At 41.5% G+C, this 20,900-nt stretch overlaps 1 protein-coding gene across 21 annotated transcripts in view; it reads left to right on the top strand.

Annotated features, from left to right (window-relative positions):
• Positions 1–20,900, top strand: part of LOC308408491 (protocadherin alpha-C2-like) — a gene marked incomplete at its 5' end in the record, with an annotated part of 158,904 nt that overhangs the window by 111,092 nt on the left and 26,912 nt on the right. For 2 of the 21 annotated variants that reach the window (XM_080900796.1, XM_080900797.1), the window contains 2 exons: positions 276–2,757; positions 3,453–3,504. The exons of 14 other annotated variants lie outside the window; for them this stretch is intronic. In XM_080900796.1, coding sequence (XP_080756922.1) covers positions 379–2,757; positions 3,453–3,504 — 2,431 coding nt within the window. Of the gene's footprint in view, positions 1–275; positions 2,758–3,452; positions 3,505–5,160; positions 7,636–8,293; positions 10,784–11,307; positions 13,774–14,369; positions 16,749–20,900 lie in introns of those variants that run through there. 5 more of the 21 variants (XM_080900802.1, XM_080900803.1, XM_080900789.1 and 2 more) reach the window with 5 other exon arrangements.

Below are 20,900 nucleotides of genomic sequence, written 5' to 3' on the forward strand. Positions count from 1 at the left end.
TTCCTTTAGTCACGGAAATAGCGAGTTTTTTATCAACCAGATTTCTCGCTTACAATCAAAATATTAATATTTGTTTTATTTCTATACTGAACTTCAATATTCACAATTTTTAACAGGAATTTAGTACTCTTTATTGTGTTTTGTTATCAGTCTATCACCACATGATGTCGCAGGAGACCATAGACCTAAATGTATTTGTGTAGTTAAAACTCCTCCCTGCACGGGAAGAAAATGAAATACTCATCGGCCATTGCACACCCGCGGAAGGTGCTGTGACGATGAGAGCAGGACCTCCTTATATCATTTATCGCTTCGGGTGTACATTTCTCGAATGAGGATTAATGTTCACTTGTGTTCACTTCTTTTTGTGGATCAACAATGTATATTCTACCAAAGGAGGAACACGTCTGGATTCGCATTGTTGTGTTTCTTTGTCTTTGGCACTGGGCTGCTTCGCAGTTAGCCTACTCGATTTCCGAGGAGGTGAACAAAGGCACAGTGGTGGGGAATCTCGCAAAGGATTTAAACATCAATGTACAGGAACTAGAAAACAGGGATCTGCGTGTGGTTTCCAGTTACAGTAAGACGTATCTTCACGTTAACTTACGGAGTGGGAATCTCTTAGTTGAGGAGCGGATAGACCGAGAGGAGCTTTGTCCACTGACTATAAAATGCTCCTTAAAATTACAAGCTGTTCTAAGCAATCCAATGACTGCACATCGCGTAGAGGTTAATATATTAGATGTAAACGACAATTCACCTGCATTTCTTGAAAGCAGGTATTACTTAAATATTTCTGAATCATCGTTAACGGGAGAGCGATATTTTCTCCCTGTGGCCGTGGACGGAGACATAGGAAGCAACTCAGTGAAGACCTACAAGCTCAGTCAAAATGAGCATTTCTCACTTGATGTGCAGAGCGGCGGAGAGCACGGTGTGTCTGCTGAGCTGGTGCTGCAAAAAGCTTTGGACCGAGAAAAACAGTCAGTAATCAATCTAATACTGACCGCTGTAGATGGAGGAAAACCTCCAAGAACGGGATCATTGCAGATACATGTGAATGTAATCGATGTAAATGATAATATTCCCGCGTTTAGCAAACTGCTTTATAAAGTGCGTGTCAAAGAAAATGCCACTCCCGGAACACTTGTTATCAAGTTAAATGCCACAGATTTAGATGAAGGCATGAACAGTAAAATCTTATATTCCTTCATCAAACGAGGGAATATTGATCCATCAAATATTTTTGATCTCAATTCAGAAACAGGAGAAATCACAGTGAAGGGTGGATTGGATTATGAGGAGACGCCTGCTTATGAAGTCAGAGTACAAGCAACGGACCAGGGCGCCTCTCCTCGTAGTGCACAAGCTAAATTACTGATAGAGATAATTGATATAAATGATAATCCCCCACAAATATCAGTGACGTCACTAATGACACCGGTAAAAGAAGACGCAGAGCTGGGGACTATTGTTGCTTTGATTACAGTAAGTGATAAAGATGGAGGGAAGAATGGTGTAACCAGCTGTAAGGTAGTTGGATCTGCTCCGTTTAATCTCAAGTCCAACTACAAAAATGATTATTCTTTAGTTGTAGATGGACCGCTGGACAGAGAAACCACTTCTGTTTATAATGTCACCATTACAGCCACAAATGAAGGAGCTCCACCTCTGTCCAGTAACAAAGTCATTACTGTTCATGTTTCTGATGTTAATGATAACGCACCCAAATTTATGGAGACTGTTATTAATGTGTATGTCAAAGAAAACAGTCCAACAGGCTCAGTAATTTATACAGTAAATGCCTTCGATGCTGATCTAGATGTTAATGCAAAGGTGACTTACACACTGTTAGATAGCTCTCTTAAAAGCATTCCAGTTTCATCTATTTTAAATATAAATTCAGAAACTGGAGATATAATCAGCCTGCAGTCTTTTAATTATGAGGAGTTAAAAACTTTCCACTTTAAAGTTCAGGCCACAGACTCTGGTGTTCCTCCGCTCAGCAGCAATGTGACTGTAAACGTTTTAATCCTGGATGAAAATGATAATAATCCAACAATGCTTGCTCCATATTCAGAGCACGACGCCGTTAATATTGAGAACATCCCCTATTCTGCTGAAGCGGGATACTTTGTGGCAAAGATCAGGGCTGTAGACGCAGACTCTGGATACAATGCGCTGCTTTCTTATCACCTGTCTGAGCCCAATGGAAACAACCTGTTCAGGATCGGAACCAGCACCGGGGAGATCAGGACTAAAAGGAGAATGAGTGACAATGACCTCAAAACTCACCCCTTGGTGGTCTTGGTCTCTGATAACGGAGAACCCTCCCTGTCAGCTACTGTGTCGATTGATGTGGTGGTGGTTGAAAGCACGGCTGAAATCCAGACTCCGTTCAGACATGTGCCTGTAAAGGAGGACAGCTTCTCGGATTTGAACCTGTACCTGCTGATCGCCATTGTGTCGGTGTCCGTCATCTTTCTGCTCAGCCTCATCACTTTAATAGCAGTCAGATGCCACAGGACAGACGGCACTTTCAGCAGGTACAGCGCCCCCATGATCACCACCCACCCTGACGGGAGCTGGTCTTACTCTAAAGCTACTCAGCAGTATGACGTGTGTTTCAGCTCAGACACACTCAAGAGTGACGTAGTGGTTTTCCCTGCCCCGTTTCCGCCTGTAGATGGAGAACTGATCAGTATTAACGGAGGAGACACTTTTACCAGGACTCAGACTTTACCTAACAAAGAGAAGGTAGGACATTTGTACTTGTTTTGTAAAACGTCATAGTGCGATCATAAAATTATAGCTTCTGCAATTTCTTGTGTAGTTGGTGTAGACATACATACACATTCTGCAGCTTTAGTTGAGCATCAGTTAGGCAATAGTACACCAAGTCTTATTCCCAGTCCTTCAGACTTCCAAACAGCTTGAATAACCTTTGTGGCATTATGCTGACGATGAGTAGGTCACCTTAAGCTGTAGCATCGCTTTTAAGCTTTTTCAGCATTAAAGACAGCGTCTTATTTTTTTTTAGTTTTGGGTTGTTTGGGGGGGGGGGGGGGGGGGGTATTTTCTGTTTATTTTTATCTTCGACAATTTTTATTTTCGTTTTGAACTTTAATAACAAAACAGAAAACAAACAAATAAACAAAAAATAAAAATCATCATATTCTTTCTTCACACACCAAACCCCACAGCAACCACTCTCTCATTACTCCTCTGCCCCTCAAGTTACAGAAAGTCAGTTAGTGAAGGGGGACCAAATACAATTATATTGGTACAATTTATCTAATAAATCATAAGTCACTTTTTCGTAAGATGCCAACTTAACCATCGTCACTAGCCACTCCTCATAGTGAGGGGGTTTCTTTTTCCGCCCATGTCTTAACAAGACCCGTTTTGCCGTATTAAGAGCCAAGATAATCCTTTTTTTTTTTGTATTGCAGGAAAAGTCTCAATCGGAAAGTTCTGTAGTTATACCAAGTATGGACAATTTCGGTGAGATACCAAATCTTTTCAAAACACTGAAAATGACCTCCATTGTGTTTTCCCACCAGTCCTGAAGTGTCAAACAGCTCCAAAGGATATGTAAAATCGAAGCATTTAGACCGTCACATCTCCAGCAATCGTCTGTGGGGGGCCAAGTTCCATTTATACAATTGTTGCAGTGTTCAATGTCACTTATGGATTATCTTAAGTTGGATAAATCTACTGCCTATTTCTTTAAACATAGTATTAACGTTATGGAGACATGAGTCCCATTCAACTGAAGATATATCCAATGCCAAGTCCTGGGCCCAATAGCCCTTATCTTTAAGAAGAGGTTCAGCTAACCGATCCTGCAATAAATGATAAAACTTAGAAGTGATACCTTTACCCAAGGATGATCTCGAGAGCAGTACTTCCACAGGACTGCCCACAAGACAACACAAGGGGGTTCCCAGCCACTTCGATAGTGAGCTGTGTATTTGAACATATCTCCACAACTGATTAAGCTGCAAATTATCTCCACAACTTGATCAAAGATTAAAAAACATTTGGTCCCACAGTCAACCAAAATCTGATAGATGCCTGCCTTACTCCACTGTAGCCAGTCAACTGGTGTCCCTCCAATTAAAATTATTTTATTCCCCCATAAAGTTGCAACAACCCGGCTTTTGTAATTTACACCACAATATCTTTGCATTTGCAATTATAGGATGGGTAAGTTTGTGGCTGGTGTCAAACAGCTCCTTTGAAAGAGAAATACCGCCATTAACTTCCGTCTCTATTTGGGACCAAATGGGTTTGACTGCTGCAGTAGGTAACAAGCTCTAAGTTGTTTCACATTCATCACCCAATAATACCATTTGAAGTTAGGCAGTGAAAATCCTCCTCTCTTTGCACATGCTTGCATTTTCTTAATTCTTTTGTTCTTTTTTTAATGTGACATGGTGCATGTAAATTTACCAGGCTTTAAATGCCTATATGTTTTCTATCACTTCTGTATTTACATAAACGGTTCATTTATTACTGAGTGATAGAGGTTCGTGGCACTATGCTAATATGCTACTTTTGACTGCTGAATAACGTTTCAGTGACATTTTATGATCTACGCTGATTGCCATGGTGACTGAGCCTTAAACGTTGACTTTTTGTAGCAGTTGTCATTTTGTTGTAATGTTCAGTGACTGTGCTTGAATGTGGTGAAAACTCGCTGTCCGTGGTGTTAGACGGTACGTTGCCTGTTTAGGACGTATGGATGTTGTGTTTTCATACACTAAAAAACAAAACATTTTCCTTTCATTCTTTTAAAAAAATCATATTACTAAGGAATAACTATTTCTGGAATTCGAATCAAAGTAATCATTTACGTTGAATTTTCATAATGTTACAGATGTTCCTTTAGTCACGGAAATAGCGAGTTTTTTATCAACCAGATTTCTCGCTTACAATCGAAATAATATATGTTTTATTTCTATACTGAACTTCAATATTCACAATTTTTAACAGGAATTTAGTACTCTTTATTGTGTTTTGTTATCAGTCTATCACCACATGATGTCGCAGGAGACCATAGACCTAAATGTATTTGTGTAGTTAAAACTCCTCCCTGCACGGGAAGAAAATGAAATACTCATCGGCCATTGCACACCCGCGGAAGGTGCTGTGACGATGAGAGCAGGACCTCCTTATATCATTTATCGCTTCGGGTGTATCTCGAATGAGGATTAATGTCCACTTGTGTTCACTTCTTTTTGTGGATCAACAATGTATATTCTACCAAAGGAGGAACACGTCTGGATTCGCATTGTTGTGTTTCTTTGTCTTTGGCACTGGGCTGCTTCGCAGTTAGCCTACTCGATTTCCGAGGAGGTGAACAAAGGCACAGTGGTGGGGAATCTCGCAAAGGATTTAAACATCAATGTACAGGAACTAGAAAACAGGGATCTACGTGTGGTTTCCAGTTACAGTAAGACATATCTTAACGTTAACTTACGGAGTGGGAATCTCTTAGTTGAGGAGCGGATAGACCGAGAGGAGCTTTGTCCACTGACTATAAAATGCTCCTTAAAATTACAAGCTTTTCTAAGCAATCCAATGACTGCACATCGCGTAGAGGTTAATATATTAGATGTAAACGACAATTCACCTGCATTTCTTGAAAGCAGGTATTACTTAAATATTTCTGAATCATCGTTAACGGGAGAGCGATATTTTCTCCCTGTGGCCGTGGATGCAGACATAGGAAGCAACTCAGTGAAGACCTACAAGCTCAGTCAAAATGAGCATTTCTCACTTGATGTGCAGAGCGGCGGAGAGCACGGTGTGTCTGCTGAGCTGGTGCTGCAAAAAGCTTTGGACCGAGAAAAACAGTCAGTAATCAATCTAATACTGACCGCTGTAGATGGAGGAAAACCTCCAAGAACGGGATCGTTACAAATACATGTGAATGTAATCGATGTAAATGATAATATTCCCGCGTTTAGCAAACTGCTTTATAAAGTGCGTGTCAAAGAAAATGTCACTCCCGGAACACTTGTTATCAAGTTAAATGCCACAGATTTAGATGAAGGCATGAACAGTAAAATCTTATATTCCTTCATCAAACGAGGGAATATTGATCCATCAAATATTTTTGATCTCAATTCAGAAACAGGAGAAATCACAGTGAAGGGTGGATTGGATTATGAGGAGACGCCTGCTTATGAAGTCAGAGTACAAGCAACGGACCAGGGTACCGTTCCTCGTAGTGCACAAGCTAAATTACTGATAGAGATAATTGATATGAATGATAATCCCCCACAAATATCAGTGACGTCACTAATGACACCGGTAAAAGAAGACGCTGAACTGGGGACTATTGTTGCTTTTATTACAGTAAGTGATAAAGATGGAGGGAAGAATGGTGTAACCAGCTGTAAGGTAGTTGGATCTGTTCCGTTTAATCTCAAGTCCAACTACAAAAATGATTATTCTTTAGTTGTAGATGGACCGCTGGACAGAGAAACCACTTCTGTTTATAATGTCACCATTACAGCCACAGATGAAGGAGCTCCACCTCTGTCCAGTAACAAAGTCATTATTGTTCATGTTTCTGATGTTAATGATAATCCACCCCGATTTACGGAGCCTGTTATTAATGTGTATGTCAAAGAAAACAGTCCAACGGGCTCAGTAATTTATACAGTAAATGCCTTCGATGCTGATCTAGATGTTAATGCAAAGGTGACTTACACGCTGTTAGATAGTTCTCTTAAAAACATTCCAGTTTCATCTATTTTAAATATAAACTCCGAGACAGGAGATATAGTCAGCCTGCAGTCTTTTAATTATGAGGAGTTAAAAACGTTCCACTTTAAAGTTCAGGCCACAGACTCTGGTGTTCCTCCGCTCAGCAGCAACGTCACTGTAAACGTTTTAATCTTGGATGAAAATGATAATAATCCAACAATTCTTGCTCCATATTCTGAGCACGATGCCGTTAATAGTGAGAACATCCCCTATTCTGCTGAAGCGGGATACTTTGTGGCAAAGATCAGGGCTGTAGACGCAGACTCTGGATACAATGCGCTGCTCTCTTATCACCTGTCTGAGCCCAAAGGAAACAACCTGTTCAGGATCGGAACCAGCACCGGGGAGATCAGGACTAAGAGGAGAATGAGTGACAATGACCTCAAAACTCACCCCTTGGTGGTCTTGGTCTCTGATAACGGAGAACCCTCCCTGTCAGCTACTGTGTCTATTGATGTGGTGGTGGTTGAAAGCACGGCTGAAATCCAGACTCAGTTCAGACATGTGCCTGTAAAGGAGGACAGCTTCTCGGATTTGAACCTGTATCTGCTGATCGCCATTGTGTCGGTGTCCGTCATCTTGATGCTCAGCCTCATCACTTTAATAGCAGTCAGATGCCATAGGACAGACGGCACTTTCAGCAGGTACAGCGCCCCCATGATCACCACCCACCCTGACGGGAGCTGGTCTTACTCTAAAGCTACTCAGCAGTATGACGTGTGTTTCAGCTCAGACACGCTCAAGAGTGACGTAGTGGTTTTCCCCGCCCCGTTTCCACCTGTAGATGGAGAACTGATCAGTATTAACGAAGGAGACACTTTTACAAGAACTCAGACATTACCCAACAAAGAGAAGGTGAGTTGATTGTAGTCTTTTAGTCCATACTACAGATTTTCACACAAACAAATGGACACATTCCTTGTCTAATTTCCTTTTAAAACGTCCTATCTGTAGTATGTGTAAAATTAGTCTCTATTCTTGAACTTCTATTCTATTCTTGAAAAAATGAACTGTCAGAAATTACAATGGTAACTAAAGATTCCTAACTAAAAACTAAAAAAGTTTCCTGGATGACAATACCCTAGTTTCTTTTTTTTTTGTTAACGAAAACTGACATAAATCAACCAGAGCTCCGTCTTGGGTTTTTAAGCAGTGTAACAGTTAAACTTGCTTGATGTTAAGATTTTTCTTTTGTTTTATTCTATGTACAATAATCTCGCCCTGTTTTATTTAGTGAAATTGGAGGAATTAATGGTAATTCTTCACATTTCTTCTATATCTTAACAGAGTTATTCATTATGTGTTGTCAGCCTGTTTAAAGGGTCTCTTTGGTCAGTAAAACTGCATCTGATAATAAAACATACTGGTTGTGCTCCTCTATTTTTAAACCATAGTCATATCTAATTTGTAACGCATGGGGTCGGTATTGACCACATGTTTAAGAAAGCTGGGATTTTTCAGTCTCCTCCTTTACGTATGAAGCGTCAGCAGGGTGGCAGTGCTTTGTGCGAAGGACAGGAATGGCGATAAAAAGCAGAAAACCAGAGAGGATAAATTTTTACACGTTGGCTGGTTCTTTGGTGTTTTGTAGATGAAAATAATTTGAATTGCGTCTCCGTCTTTGAAAACAGCGATGGGAAGTATAAGGAATAATGAAATTCTGTGTTTGCCGATCGTCCTGCTTTTATCTGGCTGGTCTGTGGCTCAGATATCGTACTCTGTTTCTGAAGAGGTGGACAAAGGGACTGTGATTGGAAACCTCGCAAAGGATTTAAACGTCAATGTTCGAGACCTGCAAACGAGGAATCTAAATGTTGTGTCTGGATACAGTAAGAGATATTTCGAGGCTAATTTTAAAACAGGGGATCTTTATGTTAATGAGAGAATAGACCGCGAGGAGCTCTGTCCAAACGTGATAAAATGCACACTAAACTTGGAGGTTATACTGAGCAATCCTATGGTGCTCCGACGCATCGAAGTCACGATTGCTGATTTAAATGACAACGCGCCGGCCTTCGTAGAGAAATCATTTTCACTGAACATTTCTGAATCTTCACCCGCGGGCGAGCATTTCTTGCTTCCGCTGGCCCTTGATGCAGACACAGGCAGTAATTCGGTAAAGACTTACAGGCTGAGTGCAAATGAATACTTCTCTCTAGATATACAAGGAGGCGGAGAACACACTGCATCCGCTGAACTAGTGCAGCAGAAGGCTTTGGATCGAGAGAAACAAGCCGTCGTTAAACTAACACTGACCGCTGTAGATGGAGGCAAACCTCCTAACACCGGAAGCGTACAAATTATAGTCCATGTTCTGGATGCAAATGACAACACACCAATGTTTAGCAAAACACTTTATAAAGCACGTGTAAATGAAAATGCTCCAGCCGGATCATTAGTAATTCAACTCAATGCCACAGACTTAGACGAAGGGGACAACGGGAGAGTAATTTACACTTTTGTCAAACGTGCAAACTTCGATCCAGCTGATTTGTTTTTTATAAATGCCGAAACTGGTGAAATCACAGTTAAGGGTCATTTGGATTATGAAGCACAGTCAGCATATGATATTCATGTGCAAGCAACAGACAGAGGTCCGTCACCTCGAAGAGCAAATGGGAAGCTATTGGTTGAGATAGTTGATGTAAATGACAATGCCCCAGAAATTGTGGTGACGTCACTCATGAACCCTGTCAGAGAAGATACTGCAATAGGAAGCGTTGTCGCTTTGGTGACAGTGACTGATAAAGATGGAGGGAAAAACGGTCAGACTCGCGGTAAACTTGCTGGTTCCACACCTTTTAAGTTGATTTCAAATTACAAAAACTATTACTCTTTAGTTGTAGACAGAACTCTTGATAGAGAGCAGCGGCCTGTTTACAACGTCACAATTATAGCTAACGATGAAGGTACCCCGTCTTTATCGGCCTCCAGTGTTGTTAATGTTGATATTTCTGATGTCAATGATAATGCGCCTGGTTTCGCTGAACCTGCAATTAATATTTATGTAAAAGAAAATAGACCAGTTGGTGCTCGGCTCTATACTATCAATGCAGTCGATCCCGACATAAATGAAAACGCTAAAGTAACGTATTCGCTAGAAGGCGATTCAAACAGTATCCCAGTAAATTTATTTGTAAGCATCAATTCAGAAACAGGAGATTTAATCAGCCTGCAGTCTTTTAACTATGAGGAGTTAAAAACTTTCCACTTTAAAGTTCAGGCCACAGACTCTGGTGTTCCTCCACTCAGCAGCAACGTGACTGTCAACGTTTTTATCCTGGATGAAAATGATAATAATCCAACAATTCTCGCTCCTTACTCTGAGCATGGCTCCGTTAACAGTGAGAGCATCCCCTATTCTGCTGAAGCGGGATACTTTGTGGCAAAGATCAGGGCTGTAGACGCAGACTCTGGATACAATGCGCTGCTTTCTTATCACCTCTCTGAGCCCAAAGGAAACAACCTGTTCAGGATCGGAACCAGCAGCGGGGAGATCAGGACTAAGAGGAGAATGAGTGACAATGACCTTAAAACTCACCCCTTGGTGGTCTTGGTCTCTGATAACGGAGAACCCTCCCTGTCAGCTACTGTGTCTATTGATGTGGTGGTGGTTGAAAGCACGGCTGAAATCCAGACTCAGTTCAGACATGTGCCTGTAAAGGAGGACAGCTTCTCGGATTTGAACCTGTACCTGCTGATCGCCATTGTGTCGGTGTCCGTCATCTTTCTGCTCAGCCTCATCACTTTAATAGCAGTCAGATGTCACAGGACAGACGGCACTTTCAGCAGGTACAGCGCCCCCATGATCACCACCCACCCTGACGGGAGCTGGTCTTACTCTAAAGCTACTCAGCAGTATGACGTGTGTTTCAGCTCAGACACACTCAAGAGTGACGTGGTGGTTTTCCCCGCTCCGTTTCCACCTGTAGATGGAGAACTGATCAGTATTAACGGAGGAGACACTTTTACCAGAACTCAAACTTTACCTACCAAAGAGAAGGTGAGTTCACCATAACCTTAGACTGGGTTTGGTCTTTGATTTAATCGTAATACGGCAAATTTATTTGTATAGCACTTTTTAGCACACAGCTTATGAAACGGTTACTGAATGGTACTTAAAGCCAGGATTGAGTCGAGCTCCTAAATGACTTAGTACTGAGTACGCTGTCTATGGTGCTGAACTGACCATCGACCATCATTTCTTTGCCAACCGTTTGTTATTGTTTGTTATAAAAAGTTGAACAATATGTTGTGAATTTTACATTCATATTTTCTACTGCTTTGTCTACTTTTACAAAATATACCGTTTCAAAGATCCAATTACGACACATGTACTAATATTTCTTATGCTTGGTAAATATCATACATATCTGGACCAAACAAACAGTTGGTGTCGCTCGAGGCCATAAATTTATTTATGGGTCAGGGTTTTGTTTTTTTTGTTGGGTTTTTTTTCCCCCAGACTCCTCCTCTCCCTGCGAGTCTGCCGTAGTCCACTAGTGCTTTGTCAAAAACAGAAAAATTGCCACAAGACGGAAACGGCTTTCTCTGTTAGTCACCTCTGAAGTGGATATGTTCCGAAATTATTATTTCGTTCATTGTGTGGCAGCGACGAGGCGTGGAGGACAAAGACTCACAATGTGGATAAAAATCATAGCTTTGCTCTGTTTGTGTGACGCGTCTGCAGCGCAGCTCTCGTTCTCCGTTGCCGAGGAGGTTGACAAAGGAACGGTGGTTGGAAATATCGCAAAGGATTTACACATTAACGTTAACGAGCTGGAAAAACGGGACTTACGAATTGTATCTGGGAACTCAAATAAACATTTTGACGTGGATTTAAAAACTGGTGCTCTGTATGTTTGCAATAGGATTGATCGTGAAGAGCTCTGTCCAAATACTGCGAAATGTTCCCTGAGCGTAGAAGCAATTCTGAACAACCCGATGCATCTGCATCGCATAGAGGTGCAGGTTACTGATATTAACGATAATGCTCCATCCTTTATTGATAATGAAAAAATTTTAAATATTTCAGAGTCATCTTCCACTGGGGAGCGATATCTGCTCCCAGTGGCAAACGATGCAGACACGGGCAGCAACTCGGTAAAAAGCTACAAGCTTGGTCCAAATGAATATTTCTCATTGGACGTGCAGAGCGGCGGACAGCACAGTGAGTCTGCTGAATTAGTACTGCAAAAATCTTTAGACAGAGAGAAAAAATCTGTTATTCACCTTGTTTTAACAGCTCTGGACGGAGGAAAACCTCCCCGATCTGGAACATTAAGGATAGTTGTGCATGTTATGGATATAAATGATAATTCTCCAGTATTTAGTCAGCCTCTGTATAAGGCCCAGGTAACTGAAAATACCCAGTTTCAGACCTCTATAGTCACTGTAAGTGCCACAGATTTAGATGAGGGAATAAACAGTGAAATACTGTATTCGTTTATTAAAAGGGGAAATTTCAAACCAGAAGCTTTATTCTCAATAAACCCAGGCACGGGGGGAATAACTGTAGTAGGAGAAGTAGACTATGAAGAGAATACAGCATATGATATTCGTATACAGGCAAGAGATAAAGGTACGCCATCACGAAGTACGCATGGTAAATTGTTAGTGGAAGTAATTGATGTGAATGACAATACGCCTGAAATCACTCTAACTTCTCTTATGAGCCCAGTTAAAGAAGATGCAGAGATAGGTACAGTTGTGGCTTTGGTGACTGTAACAGACAAAGATGGGGGCAGTAATGGACTCACCAGTGCTAAACTTCTTGGGGTGGTGCCTTTTAAACTCAAGGTAAATTACAAAAATTATTATTCATTAACAGTTGATGGGCCTCTAGACAGAGAGAGTATTTCTCAATATAATGTAACCATGATAGCCACTGATGAAGGCACTCCACCTCTTTCTAGTACTAGTGTTATTCCTGTTCACATTTCTGATGTGAATGACAATGCCCCTTTATTCTCAGAACCTGTTGTTAATGTATATGTAAAAGAGAATAGTGCAGTGGGAGCTATTATATCAACAATTACTGCCGTCGACCCTGATTTAGTGGAAAATGCTAAAGTGACATATTCCCTGCTCAGTGATTTTTCAAAAAGTATTCCAATAACCTCTGTTGTAAATATAAACTCAGAGACAGGAGATATTATCAGCCTGCAGTCTTTTAACTACGAGGAGTTAAAAAGTTTCAACTTTAAAGTTCAGGCCACAGACTCTGGTGTTCCTCCACTCAGCAGCAACGTGACTGTCAACGTTTTAATCCTGGATGAAAATGACAACAGTCCCATGATTCTCGCGCCATATTCTGAGCACGGCTCCGTTAACAGTGAGAGCATCCCCTATTCTGCTGAAGCGGCATACTTTGTGGCAAAAATCAGGGCTGTAGACGCAGACTCTGGATACAATGCGCTGCTTTCTTATCACCTGTCTGAGCCCAAAGGAAACAACTTGTTCAGGATCGGAACCAGCACCGGGGAGATCAGGACTAGGAGGAGAATGAGTGACAATGACCTCAAAACTCACCCCTTGGTGGTCTTGGTCTCTGATAACGGAGAACCCTCCCTGTCAGCTACTGTGTCTATTGATGTGGTGGTGGTTGAAAGCACGGCTGAAATCCAGACTCAGTTCAGACATGTGCCTGTAAAGGAGGACAGCTTCTCAGATTTGAACCTGTATCTGCTGATCGCCATTGTGTCGGTGTCCGTCATCTTTCTGCTCAGCCTCATCACTTTAATAGCAGTCAGATGCCACAGGACAGACGGCACTTTCAGCAGGTACAGCGCCCCCATGATCACCACCCACCCTGACGGGAGCTGGTCTTACTCTAAAGCTACTCAGCAGTATGACGTGTGTTTCAGCTCAGACACACTCAAGAGTGACGTGGTGGTCTTCCCCGCCCCTTTTCCACCTGTAGATGGAGAACTGATCAGTATTAACGGAGGAGACACTTTTACAAGAACTCAAACATTACCTAACAAAGAGAAGGTAAGAATGTTGACACATTCAGTGCAGAAAGGTGAATGATTTTTTCCCTCCCAAATTATCCTGCATCAGCTTTTTAAAAAATCTTGCAACACATATTAACTTCAGGTAGGTAGGTAGGTAGGTAGGTAGGTAGGTAGGTAGGTAGGTAGGTAGGTAGATAGATAGATAGATAGATAGATAGATAGATAGATAGATAGATAGATAGATAGATAGATAGATAGATAGATTTTTTTGCTGTCCTTTTTAAATGTGTCCAATGGGGCTGTAGAACCGCTTGTCTTTTTAGCAGGTGGTAAATCAAAATGTTATTCCATTAAAACCCTTAATGCGTTCAGCATCTCTTTTTATGCTGTTTTTTATTGTTTATAATTACCACAAGATGTCGCCAACAGCTCATGGCGATTAAACAGGGGGGAGGGGGGGGGGGGGTCTGTTCGACGCTCCTCCCTTTACAGCGGGTTTGTAATTCTTTCTTTGTCACAGCAGTAGCAGAAAATCCTCCCTGTATTTAAGGGCAATAGACTGGACGTACTCTTATCGCGCAATGTTACCGTCTGTGTGATTTTTTGTCTAATTAACTTGGTTAGTAGGATATGACGAGAATGCTACAAGGGACTATTTTCCGGAACTGGATTTATTATTTGTCCCCTGTATTTTACATATGGAGTGAAGCGGCGGCACAGATTGTGTATACTATTACGGAGGAGTCGAGCCCGGGTACCAGTGTGGGAAATTTGGCAAAGGATTTACATCTAGATGTTAATGAACTGGAAGCCAGAGGTTTTCAAATTTCAGGACCTAATACGAGGTATTTCCAAGTAAACGTTAAGACGGGAGTACTGTTGGTGAAAGACAGAATAGACCGAGAGGAGCTATGTTCTCGAAATGTGAAGTGCTCACTGGAAGTAGAAGCCATTGTGAGCTCCCCGCTGAATCTATATCGATTCGAGGTTAAAATTTTGGATGTAAACGACAATGCGCCCTTGTTTCGGATACCGGAGGTTGTTTTGAACGTCTCCGAGTCAGCGTTTCCTGGTGAAAAATTCGCTCTCCCAAAGGCATTTGATGCAGATGTCGGAAGTTATTCAGTGAAGAGCTACAAACTGAGCCAAAATGAGCATTTCACACTGGATGTGCAGAATGTTGGAGAGCCCACTATGTCTGCTGAAATGGCACTGCATAAAACCTTAGACCGCGAGAAACAGGCTGTTATCAAATTAACACTGACGGCTACAGACGGAGGAAAACCTCCTAAATCAGGCACGTTATACATCACCGTTAATGTGCAAGACGTCAATGACAATATTCCAGAATTTGACAAACCCCTGTACAAAGCCACAGTGGTCGAGAACACGCCGCGCGGTGCAAGCGTAATTTCCGTGCATGCTCGAGATTTAGATGAGGGTCTTAATGGAGAAATACAATATTCTTTTATTAACCAAGACAATGATAACGATGTCGACAAATTTGCCATTAATCCCATAACAGGGGAGATCACAGTAAATGGGGAGCTGGACCACGAAAAACACAGTGCAGTTGAAATTCGAGTCCAAGTGAAAGACAAAGGGCAAAACCCAAGAGCATCTCATTGTAAAGTTCTCATTGAAATCACAGATGTTAATGATAATCCACCAGAAATTACAGTTACATCTTTAGCCAACATGGTGAGGGAGGATGCACCCCTAGACACAATGGTTGGGCTTTTAACGGTGAAGGACTATGACGCAGACAAAAATGGCATCGTTCAGGTTAGAGTACTTGATTCTGTGCCCTTTAAAATTAAGAACACATATAAGAATCATTACTCTTTAGTCGTAGACGGAACTCTAGACAGAGAACGGGCTTCTCAGTATAATTTAACAATAATGGCGACAGATGAAGGGCTACCGCCTCTTTCCAGCACGAGCGTGATTACGGTTCACGTTTCTGACGTTAATGATAACGCACCGCGTTTTGCAGATCCTGTGATAAACATTTTCGTAAAAGAAAACGGTCCAGTCGGCGCTGTTATTTATAGCATGAGTGCAGATGATCCTGATGTAGACGAAAATGCAAAAGTAACATTTCAAGTCATACATAATAACAAACCCAATGTTATAGGGTCAGTTATTAACGTGAACTCTGAGACTGGAGATATAATCAGCCTGCAGTCGTTTAACTACGAGGAGTTAAAAACTTTCAACTTTAAAGTTCAGGCCACAGACTCTGGTGTTCCCCCACTCAGCAGCAACGTCACTGTAAACGTTTTAATCTTGGATGAAAATGACAATAATCCAACAATCCTCGCGCCATATTCTGAGCATGGCTCCGTTAACAGTGAGAACATCCCCTATTCTGCTGAAGCGGGATACTTTGTGGCAAAAATCAGGGCTGTAGACGCAGACTCTGGATACAATGCGCTGCTTTCTTATCACCTGTCTGAGCCCAAAGGAAACAACTTGTTCAGGATCGGAACCAGCACCGGGGAGATCAGGACTAGGAGGAGAATGAGTGACAATGACCTCAAAACTCACCCCTTGGTGGTCTTGGTCTCTGATAACGGAGAACCCTCCCTGTCAGCTACTGTGTCTATTGATGTGGTGGTGGTTGAAAGCACGGCTGAAATCCAGACTCAGTTCAGACATGTGCCTGTAAAGGAGGACAGCTTCTCGGATTTGAACCTGTATCTGCTGATCGCCATTGTGTCGGTGTCCGTCATCTTTCTGCTCAGCCTCATCACTTTAATAGCAGTCAGATGCCACAGGACAGACGGCACTTTCAGCAGGTACAGCGCCCCCATGATCACCACCCACCCTGACGGGAGCTGGTCTTACTCTAAAGCTACTCAGCAGTATGACGTGTGTTTCAGCTCAGACACACTCAAGAGTGACGTAGTGGTTTTCCCCGCCCCGTTTCCACCTGTAGATGGAGAACTGATCAGTATTAACGGAGGAGACACTTTTACAAGAACTCAAACTTTACCTAACAAAGAGAAGGTAAGATATAAAATCGAGTATTAAAATCGCTTACTGCTCTATCTGAAGGCGTTTGGTATGAGACATTATTATGAGCACTGTCCTTGGTGCTGAAATCATGGGCGCCCGTTAGAACTCTTTTGCAATATTTACTGCATCACCCTACGCTGGGGTACATAGCCATTTAAAACATTAGAAATTAAAAAAAAAAAATTATTATATTGGTTAATACAAAGACCATAAATAGACTAATAGAGTAAATTAAGCAATTAGACTACATTGCATTGCAGAAGGAATTCGTTTAAAAGCTCACGAGAGCCGAAGAAGTCTAACGTGGATACAGGAAGTTTTACTGTTGGTGTTGTGTGGAATCTCAGCACAACAATAACATTCAGTGTACTCACTCCATTCTTAATGCAGTGCTCCGACTCGGTACGAAGGGAGCGTTCACTGACCATATACATTTTAATACTGGTTTTGCCACAGTTTTTAGGGGTTTCACGAGAAATTACGGGATCAGGATCTAGCAGGACCTTATCCATAACAAAACACGTGAACAATGATATCATAGTCTCCGCTACCGACGTGGGCTTTTACTAAATCGGTTGCTAGCACCCATGTTACGAAAAACTAGCCAGAAGAACAATAGTAACAATATTCACAATCTATGGAGCTTGAAATGTCATTTCTAACGTTGTTTGCTCATTCACAACAGGTAGACAGATAGCCACAGCAGCTGCAAAAGGGATCAAAAATCTATTTAAACATAAGACAACTGATATGCCGTAAACAGCTTTGATTTGAAAAAAAAAAATGCTTATTTGAGACTTCGCTGCTACCAAAGAGAGCAAAGAGAGTTTTAACACACTTACTGTTTTCTTGGAGTAGAAAGTGATTTTGCAGAGGTGGTTGTGATGAGTTACTGTCCTGACAAGTCTGAAGCAATCTTCTGATAATCCATCATAGTTCGTGGTCATTCGGTTACTAATGGAAGCAAAGAGGAAACAAAAACTTATCGGAGGAATTGAATGAAGCAGAAACTCGACTGCTTTTTTCTGTCATGCAGAGAAACTATTCTCCGTGAGCGCGAATACAGTTCGTATGTGACATTTTTAAAAACTTCTTCGCTTGGCAACACCAGATTAGCAGAGCAGAGCTGACCGGCACTGAGCTCAGTGCTGCCGCTGGTGGCTCCAAACTGTATTGCAGCCATTCTCTAAGCTAATACTATTTAGAAATTCAGTTTAGCTCAGTAACTCCTGCTTCTGTGTGTATATTTACTTTTATTCCACTCAGTTTAGTTCCATTTGAAGATGTACCCTGTCCTGCTTTATGGCTTTTCTATAATTAAGATTTGGCTATAGACTCAAATCAAAAGCATTTTGATTTCATGATTTTGCATTACCCAAACAGATCGAAAAGGGTGATGCTTTTATGGAAATGTCGCTATTTTCTTATGATGATATAGATTATTATTAGCCTCATATTATTTCTTTACATCTTTACATAATGCTTAAAGAAGTTTTGAACTTAATATCTGCTTCCAGAGTGTAGTTTCAATGTTTTGGGGGTTTTTTCCAATGAGGTGTCTTATTTTGTTTTTTGTTTTTTTGTTGTTGCTGTTTTTGCTAGGCAGTTAACAGGTAAAGTCTGTCACTCCTAGCACTATTCATCATCAATAAAACTATTTTTTAAATGTATGAAGTCAGGCCATGATATTACTATTCAGATAGTATTTTTGGCTTTGATGTTGCTACAAAATGAGATGCCAGAATAAGAAGACTTTAGCTGAGAATAAAGAGACAGTAGTTAGATCTAACAGCTACAGGAAAGGGACTCTGTATAGTTCTATTTGCACCGACATCAAAGTTTAAGCACTAAGTGTTACAGCTGCCTCTGCTGATGCTAACATGCCCAAAAATAGCCATGCCAGGTAGAAGCAGAAATGTCAATGGCAAGTTATAAGGATGTAAGTTCTCATAAACACAACTGAATCACATCAGTAATGTATGCCTGCACCAGCAGCACTGAACTGATAGGTCTAATCAAGGCATTTGTTTTCTTGCCTGCAGTTAATTCATTAAGCTCTCTTTGCATTTTGTTCACTTTTTGTCTATAAATATCCACAAACTTCCACACTTCCACACAGATGTTTACTTTTGGAATTTGCTGTTGAATCTGATGCCTTAGTGGATTTGTCAGCCTTTTCCATAGTTGACAATTAGACTGGTAGCAGCAAAAGCATGGGTGTTACTCATAACTGTAACTAATCGTCTGTTATGTTCAATAATCTATAAGAATGTTGCATTAGCATTGTCAAGAGAGGAGGTTAAACAAAAGTCAATGTAAGTAAAAATACCCACAGAGAATTCTAGACATGCATGGCCTTTAATTCTCTTGGGCTGTCTCAGACATTTCAGTCAGTCACTCTGTCAACCATTAGAGCTCTTAATTTTCCACTGTTTGTATTCAAACTGTCGCTGCAATATACCCAAATCAATTGTTTATTAAATATTTTGAAAAATTAATATGGCTACTTTTTAATGGATTAGTATGCAATGTGTTATTGCCCTCATACTGCTGTCATGCCTCCTTGCTTTAATATTATAGCTGTCAAGCTCTGCACTTGCACTCGATGAACTGTTAAACACAGTTATGCTTTTATAGGCCACTGTGATAGTTTGTTTAATAATAGATAGTCGTTTAACTGTGTATATACACAATAGTATATATACTCATGAAGCAAGATCCTCTTTCCCCTCCCCCCCTCTTCCTCTTCTCTGAACAATCAGAGAATTACTGTCCATCTTTGCAGACATGTGGAGCACTGCAAATACGATCTAATATATTTTCATAAACATCCATAATGTTTGCACAGAGCCCTAATCAGCTCGTGTCAAGCAGCAAAGAAGCGCCTCGTATTCTTTGATCCCATTAGATTTTTTACATCTATTCGTGACATTTGTATGCATTTGATATCGCTGTTGCTTTAAACTGGTGGAATATGTTCAGATAATGCAGGTTACGTTTGGTAGTACACTGTGTAACGCCGGATCCGTGATCCTTTGAGTCACTGAGACGGTATGACCTCATTTCAGGGAGTGGTTCAGCCCAAACAAGCGTGGCCTGATCTGTCAAAACTCCGTTCGTTGGCTGGCTCACCGTGAAGACGACTGATCCAGGGTTTTCCCTCCCTCTTTTTCAAATCTGTTAGACACAATTTGAATACTGTGAGCGACTAGTATGGCCTGTGCAACTTATAAGTGGGTCAGCGTGTGATTTAAATATGACAGTGCTATGTGACTTAACCTGGGATTTGTGATTGCGTTGCTCTGTGTGCGACACAGTCTCTGCTATATGCACAAACTCTCTGCACAACGTGGATCCTGAAAAAATGGTAAACGGTAAACGGCCTGTATTTGTATAGCACTTCACCTGGTCCTAAGGACCCCAAAGCGCTTTACACTATACACAGTCATCCACCCATTCACACACACATTCACACAATGTCTGAAGCTGTCTCTCTGCGGTAAAGGAATCCACTAGCTTGTGTGCTCTGTATGCTGCAGCTCTCTGTGAATGTGTATGAGAGAGGAAGAGATGGGGGGAGGGGCAGGTAATTTTCCGCTACTCGTTGCAGTGGCAGTAGCGGCAGGGAGCTTCAGTACCGATCGAGGTATCAGCTCCGCTAGGCTCAACCCCCCCCTCCCAACTCGGCTCTGCGGCTGGGCGGGGCCGACAACACCTAGTGTCAATCACAGCTAAATCGGTTGGTTGGGGCATAGGCTGAGGATGAGGAGGAGAGGCTTTTATCCAGGCAACCATCAGAACATTTATCTGTACTCCCTGGTGCTTCAAAATCTATTAAATTATTGATTTTGAAGTACATTATCGTTGTCGAAGCTAAGCATTTATGGCTTGCAACATGACAACAACTCATGCCTGATGAGTTCAGCAGTTGGATAGAAGGCATTACAAAGAAATGCCCTCACCTCAGTTATAACACAGGGTGACTGACCAGCACAGATTCATTCATTGTTCTTTATTGTTCTCTCTTTGTCTGTATGTCACACAGACATACATCTTATGTAGCACTTCCTGTTTGTCTCCTTTGCAAGGGTGTGTCCTTTGTGACAGAGTGAGGTTAGTGCTGCCATCTGTGGTTACCATGAC

Source organism: Rhamphochromis sp. 'chilingali', assembly GCF_963969265.1.
Source record: "Rhamphochromis sp. 'chilingali' genome assembly, chromosome: 13".
Taxonomy (NCBI): domain Eukaryota; kingdom Metazoa; phylum Chordata; class Actinopteri; order Cichliformes; family Cichlidae; genus Rhamphochromis; species Rhamphochromis sp. 'chilingali'.